This window comes from Epinephelus fuscoguttatus, linkage group LG7 (genome assembly GCF_011397635.1).
Source record: "Epinephelus fuscoguttatus linkage group LG7, E.fuscoguttatus.final_Chr_v1".
Classification (NCBI taxonomy): domain Eukaryota; kingdom Metazoa; phylum Chordata; class Actinopteri; order Perciformes; family Serranidae; genus Epinephelus; species Epinephelus fuscoguttatus.
This window is the reverse complement of record NC_064758.1, coordinates 7,147,768-7,162,373: the sequence shown is the minus strand read 5'-3', so window position 1 is coordinate 7,162,373 and position 14,606 is coordinate 7,147,768. Positions and strand designations below refer to the sequence as shown.

The window sequence follows — 14,606 nt, the reverse complement described above, 5'->3', positions numbered from 1 at the left end:
TGAATTGCCCTTTTCTAAAAATGTAGTTGTTCAAGTTCAATGTCAAAGTCATCTGGCATAAGCCTGACGTTTAGGATACGTGAATATTGAATAGACACATACACTATGAATTTTTACGGCGAAAAGTTCTGACAGGAAGTCGCACTAGTTTGATTTTACTTGACTCCAGGCTCTTGTTTCAAGCAGCGCTCGCCGGACACACGCTCCATTCATCTCTGCGTCTTTATATACCGGTGAACACGACTAGCGTTGGTTGCTTTAAGTGGTCTTCAGGCAGGCATGTCAGGCTCAACTTCCCCGCCTCCTTCTGTGGAGGCTGTGGGAGCCGAGGGGTGTTTTCCCCCCGGCTACAAGCCTTTTAAACCCGAAGAGCACGGCCTGGAGCGCGGGTTCCGTCTCACAGCCTTTTCGGACCTGAAAGGATGAGGCTGCAAGGTCCCGCAGGAGGCTCTGCTCAAACTCCTGGCGGGACTGGAGGCGGACCGGGCCGACGGGACAGGGAAGGCCGGAGACCAAGCATCGGAGTTCGGCCAACAGTTGTCTGCCCCCCGACTCGGTAAGAAACGAGTAGGGAATGAGCAAAGCTAGCCTTCATGTCCCATGCATCCTGTCAGATAGCCTTGTCGTTAACGTCAGTTATCTAGCTTAACTGATGCTAACAGTGCTAGCTTGTGTTAACTCGTATGGCAGCTCATTTGACAGATGGACAGCTATGGGAGAATAAAAACAACGTGTTTCTAATGACGTTAGTCCTCAGCTATCGAACTTGTTAAAATTAACGTACTTGAAGTCGTAAGTTTTCACTAAGCTAGCGTTACATCGTTACTACATGACGTAACGTCATAGTAACCTAGCTAGCTACCATAGTGTTCAAGATGAGGACATAAGTTCCGTGAGTTGTCAAATTACCAGAGGTATGATTCAGCAGAAATATTTTGATGCGTTCAGTGCAAAGTTCATGCTGTTGGTCAAACATTTCTTCTTGTAAATACATTTCGCAATGGTGAGTGGAAGTGCTGTACTCAGTTTACGGGATTTAGAGGCTGTGTAACCTACAGTATGTGGAAAGCATTGTGTGTCACGCTAGTTACACACAATGCTCCACAATGTTGAGTGCTGTTCATACATTGCATTGTAATTTCCTGTAAAAGTCCTATAAAAATGCTACTTTCACTAAACAACACCGCCACAAGTACACATACAAACTATTAAAGTAATACTGTCACTCTCAACACTTGCAACAGGTTCATAAATATTGCTATTGCATACCATTGCAAAACACTGCACAAGTGTCTCTCCTTCCCCATTTGCAGGTGTAGGGATGGACTGCTGTGTGATTCCCCTGAGGCATGGAGGGCTCTCACTGGTCCAGACCACAGACTTCTTCTACCCTCTGGTGGAGGATCCTTACATGATGGTGAGTAGTAGCAGGTGTTTCCCCCTGGGAACCGCGCATACATGGGCAACCTGCTGTTGCTGGGAAACCATCCAGGAAGTAAGGCTGTCCAAACACACTAATATTTGTGGTGACATAACTCATCTGCTGACATCAAGTGTTTGGATTGATAAATCTGCCAGTTATTTTCTTGTTTCACGAATTAAAAAATATATCATTAATTTTCTGTTAATTGACTAATCAGTTAATCAATCATTTGTTTTTATTGCCTTTTTCCCTGTGCACCATGCTCATAAATTGTGGGTAAATCGTGCACTCACTGTATACTGTGAGTTTACTATACCCTAAGCAATGTGTATTTTGTGATGCATTTACTGTTAGGATCCTGAAGTTGTACTATCAGCAGGTGCTGACAGATGTAACACGCCTTTCATAAACTCTGTTATTCATCTACCAACTGTGGAAAAGTTGACACATACCTTTCTACTACAGTTCTCATTTTTAAACTCTGATTTCTCAGTATAAGGTATATAGAGGCAACATTCTTGCAAGTTGAGCTGTGTATATTGCTATGTCCAACTGATAACTAAGGATAATCAGTTTGAGGGTCCTTGTATCCTTGTAATTATTTCATTCAGTATAGAAAATAAAAACACGATACATTGGGCCAAAATTAAATTGTTGACTCTGTAGGAGCGTGCAGAACAAATTTATTTCTGCTAAGTACTGTTAGTAACTAACCATTAACACTTACCTTTACTGTTCAGTTCATCAGTGATGTAGCCTATGTCATGAACATACAGGCATTATTAGACCAGAAATATCCTGACTTACAGGCCACAGTAGGCAAATCACTGTACTGGTAGTGAATTAACGACTGAGATAACCTCAGGAAGTATTAACTTTGCTGTTTAGAGAAAGGTACACATTACACATAACTTGGAGACGGGTGAGAGTCTTATATGTAGCCTATATATGAGACGCAGTGATTAGGTGTGGGGGTATCTGTTTTTTCATACCTTTGTAGCTCACTGACATTTCACTTTGGTATGGCCAAAACTCATGACCTGCCCTACTCTGCCTTACTCTGCCTCTGATTGGCTTCCCTGATATTCTTACCCTAACCCTAAACAATCTCACTTCTCTTGCCTACACCTAACCAACCCAACCAATGAAGGCAATGAGTACTAGCCAATCAGAGGAAGGGAAGGGTGGGTCATGCCTGTGCCATCCCTAGAAAAAAAAATAAAAATTAACATACAGTATATGATGGTATTTGTGTAAAAAACTAACTAACTAAGCAAACACCTCCACCCCCCCGGGGCAGCAGGTTGACTACGTTCCACTGACTCTCTTACTTTTTTAAAGCTTACAAGACAAGAAAGAAAATGTTTTTTTCCCTTATTAATAGGAAAAATACAACCTTACACCTTTTGAATTCAAGTTTCTCTCTTTTACTGAAGTAAGACTTAGCTTGATTCCCTTGTTAACTAGTTGTAAAACACACTCCATTCAAACTTGACAAAAACAAAATGAAACTCACCAGAACCATTTTAGTTATTCTTTTACTTTTTCCAAACATTCATTAGCCCTGGTTTGGTTGAATTAAAGCCTTAGATGTAAAAACATGCTGGCTTTACTGCTGTTTTTTTTTTTGTTTTTTTTTTTTAATAACTGATCCTGTAACGTCATCCCAGCTACTTGCAGTCGTCATCTTTCTCAGCTCAGCTGTCTGTTTGACCAGTAGTAATCTCTACAAACAGATTCTGGAGACCGGAGAAGATTTTGGTATTGGAATTACACTGATGTCATTTTTAGTCTTTTTTTAGTCCAAGTAGTATTGACCAATCACATTTGAACTGCATGTAAACAGTTGGTGTGGAGAGGCAGTGTGCATTGGCTGAAATGCAATCTTGGAACCCATCGGCTGTGTCCGGTGATGAGTTAGCTCTGTATTATTTTAAATGGATCTGCAATCCCATGCAGATATCTAATCACAGATTAGCTGTAATGAGGGGCGCAAGGAAGATGAAGTCTTAGCCCAGATATCCACTGGCTACGATGGATCAGCCCAAAATATCGGTCCTTGTCCCCAGAGGTCATCATACCAAAAACCAGTGGGTTCCACGATTGCACCATTGACCTCTGGAGGCGTATGCTGTGCACTACATCACCTCAGCATCTCTGTATCCGTTATAAAAAAAGAGGAGCGTCTTTATTTTTGACGGTATTGAAAAATACCATCAGGATCTCTAAATACCCTGATATATTGTAATACTGTGAAACCGTCGAAGCCTTGTAATGACATTTAGTGTGGGTTCGCAAATCAAATCTGTCCCTCAACACTAAAATTAGAGCGCTTTTGTCTGAAGAAACAGAGCATTCTATTTCTATGTGAATTAACGGTTAAGTTCATCAAACATTCACTCAGCTTGGCGCTCTGCGGCTCCATCTACCCAGAGAGAGTGCACTCTGCTGCTCTGAATTTACAAGCGGTCCAGTTTGTGCCAGAGTGCTCCCCGGCCCTCGGAGTAAGTATTTCCGAATGCGCCCCATAGGCCTAAGACTATTTTGTCAACTTTCACAACATGGGCTGGTTTCTAGAGAATCAACCTCTATGCAGATGCAACCATTAAATTGTGTAATCTAAATTACCTTACAGTGTGGAGCTTTATGTAATCATGATGCTTCCTGTTTGACCCCATCAATCACTGATTAGGATGACCAGTGCTGGGGCTGAGGCAGCCGACTGTGTGTTCCAGATTTGTCGACTCTTGATAGGCTGCGTTTTGGAAAATATTGAGAGTTGTTCACTACTAAACTCTCTCACTTTAAATTATGCAATATCATTCTAATGATCTTACAGGTAGTCTAGCAAGTAAACCGCTTCAACTTATGGCCACTAGATGTCGCTGTATGACACAAGCGCGTCAATTCAAGAAATCCACAAACCAGAAATTAGACTTTTTCTCATGTTTAATAAGAACAAAACTGCAAACTGACCATCATTTTCCCTTTTTAATAGCCTACAAAAAACTAAATCCGATCATTTTTCTGTTTTCATTTTCCAGACTGAATGAGATAATTGAACAAATTTATGACAAACAGACATGAGACATACACCTTATTTACATGGTTTTTGTTGTTGTTATTCTTTGTGAAATCAATTGAAAAAAAATTACAAAAATTGTAGTTTCAGGGCAGTACAAATCATTCTTAAGATACTGAATGTTATTCAGCATGTGGTGTAAAATTTGGTACTCTACGGTACTATTTTTTAGACATGGTGACAGAGCCTTAAGTTATTCATGCCATTTTTGACAAGGTTTTGCTGTCTGTCTGTCTTTCTGTCTGTCTGTCTTTCAGGGCAGGATAGCGTGTGCTAATGTCCTCAGTGATCTCTACGCCATGGGCATCACAGAGTGTGACAACATGCTGATGCTGCTGAGTGTCAGCCAGAAGATGAATGATAAGGTAACATTATATGTGTTCATGGGTGGACGCGAAGGTCTTGACTTTGCTTTTGTTTATTTTGTCACATTTGTGTATCCTCTGCTAATCTTAATTGTGCACGATACAATGAGTGCAGTATCTATTTGAAACAGCATGGATTTTAAAAACGTTTTTGTTGATTTCTTGAAGGTTTCCTAAAGTCCCCTTTCATGATTCGTTATTGTCTGTATGTACATGTGTGACACAGGACCGTGAGCGGGTGATGCCACTGATAATTCAGGGGTTTCGTGATGCAGCAGAGGAGGGAGGGACTTCTGTGACAGGTGGCCAGACGGTGATCAACCCCTGGATCATCGTAGGAGGAGTAGCATCCGTTGTCTGTCAGCCTAATGAGTTCATCATGTGAGTCAGTGAAACTGTTGCTGTGTCTCTGCCTCTTTGGCAACTGCACTTATTCTTTGTAGATGACTTACCACCCTAGTTACTCTGACACAATCTAAATCTTTGATTGCTCATGTTATTCCGTGACGAGATATTTAAAATCACCATTTTTGTGTACCCACCTCTCCTCATGTAATTCATTTTCAGTTTGATATTTCCTAAATTTCCCAGAATGCATTTCATTAGCCCCTAATATAATGTACTTGACCTTGTTAATTTAGCCAGCAGGGGGTGTATAGAAATAACTATAGCCTGTAGTGAGCTGGTTTGTTAATATTAGATTGTGTTGATGACAGCTGTCACAGTCTCACAAAGCACAAAAACAAACATGTCTTGTGGCTCCATGTCCCTCTGATTGATAGACCTTTGTTTACAGCAAACATTTTGACATCTAGTCAAGTTGAGTCAGTCTTTTAAATATAGCCTAATATCACAAATCACAAATTTGCCTCAAGGTGCTTTTTGTACAGCATACACCAGCCTCTGTCCGTCAACCCTCCGTCTACATCTTATACCAAAAACTGCATAGGTGTATAATAACATCTATAACAAGTGAATTCCATGTCTTTGAATGACTTAGGTGTTATTAGTTCCTTATGTGCTTTTCTGTTGTGACATGTCTGAATGTCTGTCCTGAAGAGTTATTGTGGATAGTCCCAGTGGATAAACCGGTAACAATAGGTGGGTGTCCATCCACCTCTTTTTACGTGCATTTTTAATTTGTGTCAAAAAGTAAAACAAAATCTGAAATATGATTTTTTTTTTTTTTTTTTTTTTTTTTTTAAAGTTTTTATGCTTGGGGGAGAAGTGTAAAAGTTGGTGTCTCAGTGAAAGGTAAATGCAACTAAGTGAAGGGGAAACAGATTCAGCAAATAAATAATGATTTCGGTCGTGACTTACAGTTGTGACATACTGTCATTGCACAGGCCGCTGTTACCTTTCTTTGTCGTCTCTGGGGCTTCTAACACGTATACATGAGCACAGAGCTGTAATATTAGTTGCTCAGCTTTGTTACGTGTGCTCTTCTTAACAATAGATCCATTGCTTTTCCTCTTGAGTTTTCAGTCTCGCTCTTTGGATTACATCATCTCATTGTGCCCTCTTTCTGTGCAGTGTGACCCGAGTGAGGACTTAGTGTAACCTACTGCTTATCTTGATGAACCAGCTCCCAATTACTGCAAAACAGTGGATGGAAGAGCACATAAAGTCACATTTCCTTTTAGCTTTTTTTCTGAAAATGTGTTTAAAATTCGTGTTACATTTGGATTTGGACTACTGAGTCTGCTATGAAGGATTTCTTCCTTTATGATGGTTAATGTTGGTGTGAAATGGTCAAGACAGTGTTTGATTCTCTGATACCAATATGTGAAGTTTAATGGTGATGACATCTTAGCTTGTTACTTTTTTTCTTCTTTCAAACTGGACTGTAACTGCACTTGAAATTTATGTTATGATACTGTCTTCATTTGTCCAGCTAACCATGTTAACAATAAAATACACTAGAGCTGAAACGATTGCTCAATAACTTGATTTGACGATAAATAGATTATCGATTACCTAAGCTTCTCAAATATACTGCTTTTCTATTATATGTGATGGTACACAAAATTTGTTTGGACTGTTGGTCAGATTAAAAAAAAGCAGTTTCCACATCTTCTGGGATTGCCCTAAATTGCAAAAATTCTGGGAGAATGTGAAGCGACAAATATGTGAGATTTTGAATTTAAATAGACCAATTGAACCACAGCAACTAATTTTGGGTACTGTATCGTTAACGGATTTAGGGAAAAATAGTGTGTTTATGCTCAGGGTTCTTTTATTGATTGCACATAAAATGATCACAGTAAATTGGCTTAAGCCCCATCCACCCACACTGGACCAGTGGTCTCAAAGGCTTAAGGATGTAAATTGCATGGAACACATAACGGCAAACCTTCGACTCCAGACGGACTTGTATCTTGAAAAATGGTCACCTGTTATAATGTATTTGGAAAGGTGAGAATACTGTCTCTGTTCAACTGGATTAGATGTACTAATTAGACCTACAAAGACTATTCTTTCACCTCTTTGCTATTTGATTGTCCTTGTATTTTGTATTTTGTCAGTTTGATACCAATATGAGTATTGATACTTGTCATAATGTGTGAGACTCTGTCAAGGAACTTGTTCTAATAAATGTTCAAAAAAAAAAAGCAGTTTCTTGGAAATTATAATCACAATTTTCCAATATGTTGTAGATATAAAATAATCCATAAATCCATAATGGACAGCAGTGATATGCGTGTGCTTTGTTTTTCCAGGCCAGATGGTGCTGTTCCAGGAGATGTCTTGGTTCTGACTAAACCTTTGGGGACACAGGTCGCTGTGAATGCTCACCAATGGCTCGATCAGGTCAGCTGCTCCACTCCACTCACATAAACATTATTTAGTGTGTTGTTATTATATTGACATTTTTGTGTGCTCTCACCCTCCTCATATGTGCGCCTTCCTGTATCTGTTTTCATACCTCACCAGCCTGAAAGGTGGAACAAGATCAAGCTAGTCGTTACCAGAGAGGAAGTTAAAGAGGCCTATCAGGAAGCCATGTTCTCCATGGCAACGCTAAACCGTACAGGTACACTACGCCTGTGGAAACATATTTACCTTCTCAGTTACAGCTGAGAGATTCTGTAATGTCTGGCTCTATGTGGTTCCACACCATTGATTTGAGTTTATTTCCAGCATTATGGGCTTTAATTTAGTCATGAGTGGGGTGGGTGATAACCTCAACATGCATTGGCTTACTTTATAGATGATTTTGGTCCTGCTGAAGTTGAAATCTCTCTGTGACTTTTTGTAATAGTGATGTAACGTGATTTCATGAATTTATGTCTCCAGCGGCAGGCCTAATGCACAAGTTCCAGGCTCATGCTGCAACAGATGTGACAGGTTTTGGGTTGTTGGGGCACGCCAACAACCTGGCAGCACAGCAACGAAACGAAGTGGCCTTCGTCATCCACAACCTACCAATTATAGCCAAGATGGCTGCCATCAGCAAAGCCTGTGGAAACGTGTTTAATCTGGTTCAGGGCATGTCAGCAGAGACTTCTGGTATGAAACTCATTTTTACACACAATAAATGTCTTGATTTTAGTAAGTTCCAGGTCTGAATAATTATGGAATAAAGAAAATGAGGGTATAAATATATTTGTGTCTCCAGACTCTTGCCTGTTTTCAGTTTTATAAAATACAAAATTCATCATTCCTAATAAAATAAATACATTATACAAGCAGAGTTTTTCATGGTGTATGGAGCAGACAGTGGCAACCTCTGAGGCTGAGAGAGAATGCCAGCGTGGAAGTGCCAAAAATTGCAGTTCCTTTTATGGCCACATGAGGCTGGCTCCAAAACAGAGTCAGTCCCCGCAGAAATTCCCATGGTAAAACGCCCAACTTAACAGCAATAAACATGTTAACGGCTTGGCACAAAAAACTGTTCTTGGTTCTATAGCTAATTCCAACATTTATGACAACTTTACAGGGGGTGAATTGTTTTGTTTTTTTTTATAACTCACCCGTTTACATCTTATTAAAATCAAGTGTGTAAGATTTAGGGGAATTTAGTGGCATCTAGCAGTGAATTACAGATTGCAACCAGCTAAAAACTTCTAGAATTCCTTTACTGTTTTTTTTTTTGTTTTTTTTTTTTTTTTAAATCAGTACATTTTTATAGGGAGCTGAAGTATCCACAGAGGTCTCTTCTCCAAAACAAACTGACCAGGCAATTAGAATCACTAAAAACACCGAATAAAGCAGTTTGACGTTACAAATCAGTGCTTCTCCGATTCTATTCGGAATCTCTGGGCTCACCCACAGCATGCTATTGTGTGTTCATATTTCTCTCTTGTAAGTTAATGTGTGCTGACCTTTTTCTGATTCAGAAGTTCAGCAGGTTTTCACTGGAAGCTGAATTATCCATTTTAATTGCATTGCATTAATTGTTTGAAAGTATATTTCATTAACACCAAGTGTTGACCTAAAATCTATCTTTCTTCTCTTCCCTCCAGGTGGGCTGCTGGTTTGTCTCCCCAGAGAGCAGGCTGCCAAGTTTTGCTCGGAGATGAAGAGCCAGAGCTCCGGAGCCGGAGGTCAGGGTGCGGCAGGCGGAGCGTGGATAATTGGAATTGTTGAGAAAGGCGACCGCCGAGCTCGCATTATTGACAAGCCCCGCATTATCGAGGTTCCACCACGAGGAAGCCAGGCAGCAAATCAGGACAACAACTCCACCAGCCCGGCTCCTAGCCCCAATTTGTCATAGACACTGCCACGGTTTGCGTGTGCGTGAGTGTGTGTTTGTGTGGGTGTTGATGTTGCTGTCCATCTCATCCCCCTTTTCAGTCAGAATGCTGAGAGCACACAGACCAAAATCACTGTCATCTTTAACAGTGGGAGAGGAAATGGACAGCATGTATTATTATTTATCCATCTTTGGAAAGAGCTGCTGAAATGAAGCCTATTGTCACCATTTTGGAATGAAATGTAAATTCAGGGTAGTATGTTATACTATCCACCCCTTTTTATTCAGATCTGTCTTTCTTTTTGCCCTTTCCTAATTCATATAAACTGATTCACGTAATTTATCTGAATGCAGAAATGAGTTTCCATTTAAAGAGAAAACATTCCAAATCACTCTTGCCAGATAATAATCAATTTGAGTGTGAATGTGTGCGCGTGTGTGTGTGTGTGTGTTTGAGTATTTTATCATTTGACTGGGGTGCTTTGCTGTGGGGAAGTGGAACAGGGTTTTTTGTTGACTCTTCTTTTGGAAGTGAATGACGTTAATGTTGGTGAATGTATCGTGTGTAAAAGAAATGGTTTATCGGTCCTGGCACCTGGATCTGCCCACACGGCCCAGAGGAAGGCTTGAGCAGCTTCCTTTGGACCAGCTGGGTGGCGTTCAGAATGTCTGTCTGTGTCAGCTGTTTGGCCGTCCAGCACCAAGTCCCTCCCACCCTTCCTTTTTATGAAGCTCTGCCTTTAAACCCCAGCCAGCGGGGTCAGGTGGAGTGGATGTTTGCCTTTGGATTGGGGTTGGACTTAGACTGCTGGAGGTCTGAAGCTGTCTGTGTTTGGAGATTTCCTGCTTTTCACAATCAATAAAACCATCATCAACTCAGACTCCAGTACTGTTTGGGTGTTATGTGAGTAGAGACAGAAATCAGTTGTATGTCGGAGCCTGGCTAAAAAGTTTGATTAAAAAATGCCCTACATTTTGTCCGACCATTGTCACTGAGGCAAAACCTTTTCACTGTAAGCTTCCACAGCAGGAGAAGCACACATAATGAAAAGCATTAATGCGTCTATGCAAGTGTGAGGAAGCATGCGTGATCTTGGGAGCTGGAATACCTTAACTGAACAGTGCAATCATTAATGCTATTGATTAGACCTGTGCTTTTCCTGATATGACATGTCAATATGTTTGCCATGAAATGGGGTCTAAAGTAAAATACTTTTATCTTCCTACATGAAGTTAAAATAAATTCTAAATAGAACAGTTTGCAGCTTGATAGTAATTTCCCTAGGTGGAAAAAAAAAAGTTACTTTCTCGTGTAATTAACAAAAAAAAGTGTCTGAAAACGTAAATCCTGTCAGTTCTAAACACTGCACCCCTTCACTGTCAGCAGCTGTCATCCTGCTCTTGTGTACTGATAACACTGAGAGCCCTGGACAGTTCCCCCATCCCTGGTTCCAGGATCAGCAATTTGGACAGTTGTGTCTTTTTGTACATATTTACAAGTATTAGGCCTTAAAATACATTAAATTGTCTTCAGTTAAAATTTGTGAGGTTTCTAATGTAACAACTCTTCCAACCTACCACTGATCCTAACACTGTGTTTTTACTGTCGCTTGCCTTACCTGTTGGTAATGTAGATTAACCTAACTCATTCTAATAATTCTATTCCCATATAAAACCTACCTGAGCTCTGCTCTGGACTATATTCTACTTACCTTAATACTTAGCTGCAATGCTTGAATAAGAAAAAGGTGATTTGTCCAAAAATCAGTCTGAAATTCGGTTAAAAATTGTCCTGAAAAGGTCTTAAAAGCATTGAATTATGTGTCTGATATGTTAAGACATCCTGTTAAAGGGCATTTTGCCACTTTTACACATTTAACCTATCGTGTTACCAGTTATTGGGACAACATGACATGCATTTTCCAAATTGACTTAGAATAAGTTCTTTTAAGCATGTGGGTACAACCCCCAAATAATTGTAAAATTCATGCGACAAGTACATAAGCTTCTTCAAATAGGCAGAATGTTTCAACTGCTGCATGAAGAGAAAGAGAAAGATTTTCTTTTTTAATTAATTATTTTATTTATTTATTTTCATGGGCCAAAGTGCAATCTGAACAGATTAGTTTTTTAGTCTTTCTATGGAAGATGTGTAGATTGTCTGCTGTCCTGATGTGAATGGGGAGTTTATTCCACCATTAGGGAGCCAGGATGGGAACAGTCGTGACTGCAGAGATTTGTTAAAAACTCATAAACAAATCTACATGGTTTGATCACATCTAATTGATGATACATTTTTGTATTATCATTCATGATGCATAAACATGCATACATAAGAAGCATTTTAATGTTGTAGGTGGTGTTGGGCAAGGCCCGATTACCAGCCAGAGAAAATGTGGGCAAATATATCGGGGCCCCTGACCTCCAGGGGCCCAATAGTCCCAGGTTTACAGTTTGTTGTTTTGTGATAATTTTGCCACGGGGCCCTGCAGTGGGTTAAATAAGAAGTACTTTACTAGGCCCTGCTGTTGGGTAGTTTCATCTATACAACTGTATCATAGGAACTTCATTTAGACGTTGATGCTGTGCACTGTCACTGTTGCTACACTCCCTTACCAGTAAGTGTCTCTGTAAGCCTGTGTAGCAGGCTGTGACAGGTGGCGTGGGCAAGTTAAGGAGCTGCCCCTTGACGTCAGCAATTTAGATAGTAGGGTGTTATTCCTACTCCAACCAGCAGGGGCAGCATGGGGTCAAATCTAGAGGCTAAAAGCAGAAGAAGAAATGCGGAAGTGTGTATGGTGTAAACAAACGAGTCATCAAGTAGTGTTGAGAATGAACCACCGTTTTAAGTGTTAGACTGTGTTTTCATAAGTAACAAATCGACGTGTTGAGGATGGCGCGGTGTTGTTAGTGATATTTTAAATTAGAGGGTGCGGGCTGTGTGTAAACAGCATCATGCCTTATCTGGGCAGTGAGGACACGGTGAGGGAGCTGAGGAGAGCTCTGTCCAACCCCAACGTCCAGTCTGACCAGCTGCGCTACAGGAACACCATCCTCAAAGTCATCAGGTAGGTTACAGACAGACTGACTGACAGACTGTCCTCTGGCCTACCTTCAGCCACAGCGGGTCATCTGCAGGGCCGGAGTCACCCTTTAGGGGCCTCCGGGGCAAACATTTAGTGTTTAGGGCCCCTTCTGACTGTGATCAAGTGAGCTGCCAAGCTACCAAACTATGAATAAAAGTCACCACAAAATACGTAGTACCATGTTGATAATCTCCTCCTATTTGAAGTGACACAAATTTCCGCAAGCTGTTGAATTTCTTAATATGAGTTCTGTTCATAAGGAGCCTGACCACCGACATGAAATTTTAAGGTATCCAACTCATTTTTTGAGAAATTATAAGGAAAAAGTCATCTCAAAGGATGTCATAATACACTGATGATTTCCTCAGATTTGAACTCTCAGACTCAGAAAGTTTTCCTTCAGAAGTTTGCTGAAATTGTAATCCTGTTTGGAAAGACCCCCACTCTAAACAGCAGGAAGTGTGAAGTACATTTTTGATGTACTTCACATCATTTATTCATATATTCATATTTTTATGTTTGCCTGTACAGTTTTGAAGAAAAATTAAAGAGAAATTCACCACAAATTACGAGTGCATTATAAGGGAGTTTGTTATTTATGAAGGGGAAGGGGAAGGGGAAGGGGGTGGTACAAAAAGAGGGAGGCACATGAAGTATTTTTTTAAGCACTGGGGAGGGACTTGTGTTTTTATATTGGCTCAGGGGAAGGACACAAAACTTTAAAAGGTTGCATTTTGTATTTATTTCCCCTTGACCCCAAATCCCACTGGCAGGTTAGACAGGCGTGATTTCATTAAAAAATCACCAAAATTACAGCATTTATCAGAATCAGAAGCAGTAAAAACAGAAAATATTGTCAGATTTTCAAATTTCAGCGGTCCTTGAACACATCATCTACAAGGAAGGCTTCTGTCTTGATTCAAAAATCCCTTTATTCTTTATGTCTCTCTTAAAATTTTTCCAAATGTTTGCAGTAACCACACCCTCTAAAAAACATTAACTTCTGCGCTCCTGCATACATGACCATAGTGAAAACTGAAGCTTTTTTCAACACCAGGATTTTGTGTTCAACTTCTATCAGCATCTTTATATGCCACACATGTCAGGTTGGTGGATCAAGTTGGTAAATGAGAAGTGCTCACTGACAAGCACTTTATCAAATTTGAAACCTAAGTTTGAGAGAAACTTATCTATTTAAACAAAAGAGAGGCAGTACCACTGCTGCTGAGAGACACCGTGAAGCACTTGGGCTTAAGGTCGATCATAATGAGAGAGGTGGCTGACATCACTGAGTGTAACAGCTAACTCACTACTGGTGTGAACTACAAAGTAACACTAAAAAGACAGGAACCACCATGTTTTGAGCAGACACATTGTAATCACTGATAAACAGTGACATTTGCATTTTGGAACATAAAACAGTAAACTCGGCTGCAAACTGCTAACTACTTAGGCCTGCACTCGGCATGATGGGAAATGTGGGCATTGCTACATTATACAGTTTAAACTAAACTAAAACAAGGGTGATCGTGAATAAAATGGGGATTAACTGAAATAGTTCAGCCTGTGTCAAATAACCATTTGGCTTTTTTAGATAGTAAAAGTGGTAAGACATTATTTTTAAAACTTTTTTTTTTTATTATATTCTTTGGAACTAAATTCATGCTCGGTCACATTGTGAGAGAAATGTCTGAAACACAGGATAAAAGTGTTTCCTGATGTACTTCAGATGTACTTTACAGAACTGTCTTTTGGGATTCTTTGACATGCAGTTACACTAAGCTTGACAGTTAGCCTTCCTTGGAACAGGCTAGTTCAGCAGTATAAGTTACCATGGTTACTGAGCAGGGATTCATATAAGCCACGGTAATGGAAAAGAACACTCACTTAAACTAGCAAGATTTATTAAAATAAGCCAGGCTTTCCTTTTATCCGCCCTGAAGGAAGACCCCTC

The 14,606-nt window shown here is 40.2% G+C and overlaps 2 protein-coding genes across 3 annotated transcripts in view; both read left to right on the top strand.

Annotated features, from left to right (window-relative positions):
- Positions 1-164: 164 nt before the first annotated feature.
- On the top strand, positions 165-10,447 carry sephs3 (selenophosphate synthetase 3). The gene is made up of 8 exons (XM_049582433.1): positions 165-556; positions 1,314-1,417; positions 4,763-4,870; positions 5,097-5,251; positions 7,591-7,681; positions 7,805-7,904; positions 8,168-8,380; positions 9,337-10,447. Exons 1-8 carry the CDS (start codon positions 280-282, stop codon positions 9,585-9,587), a joined length of 1,299 nt encoding a protein of 432 aa, XP_049438390.1. The 5' UTR covers positions 165-279; the 3' UTR covers positions 9,588-10,447.
- A 1,903-nt stretch (positions 10,448-12,350) lies between these two features.
- The window catches only part of ap4b1 (adaptor related protein complex 4 subunit beta 1), a 43,806-nt gene continuing 41,550 nt past the window's right edge, over positions 12,351-14,606 (top strand). For both annotated transcript variants that reach the window (XM_049580526.1, XM_049580525.1), the window contains exon 1: positions 12,351-12,634. In XM_049580526.1, the coding sequence (XP_049436483.1) occupies positions 12,522-12,634 (113 nt within the window). In that variant the 5' untranslated portion in view covers positions 12,351-12,521. The remainder of the gene's footprint in view (positions 12,635-14,606) is intronic.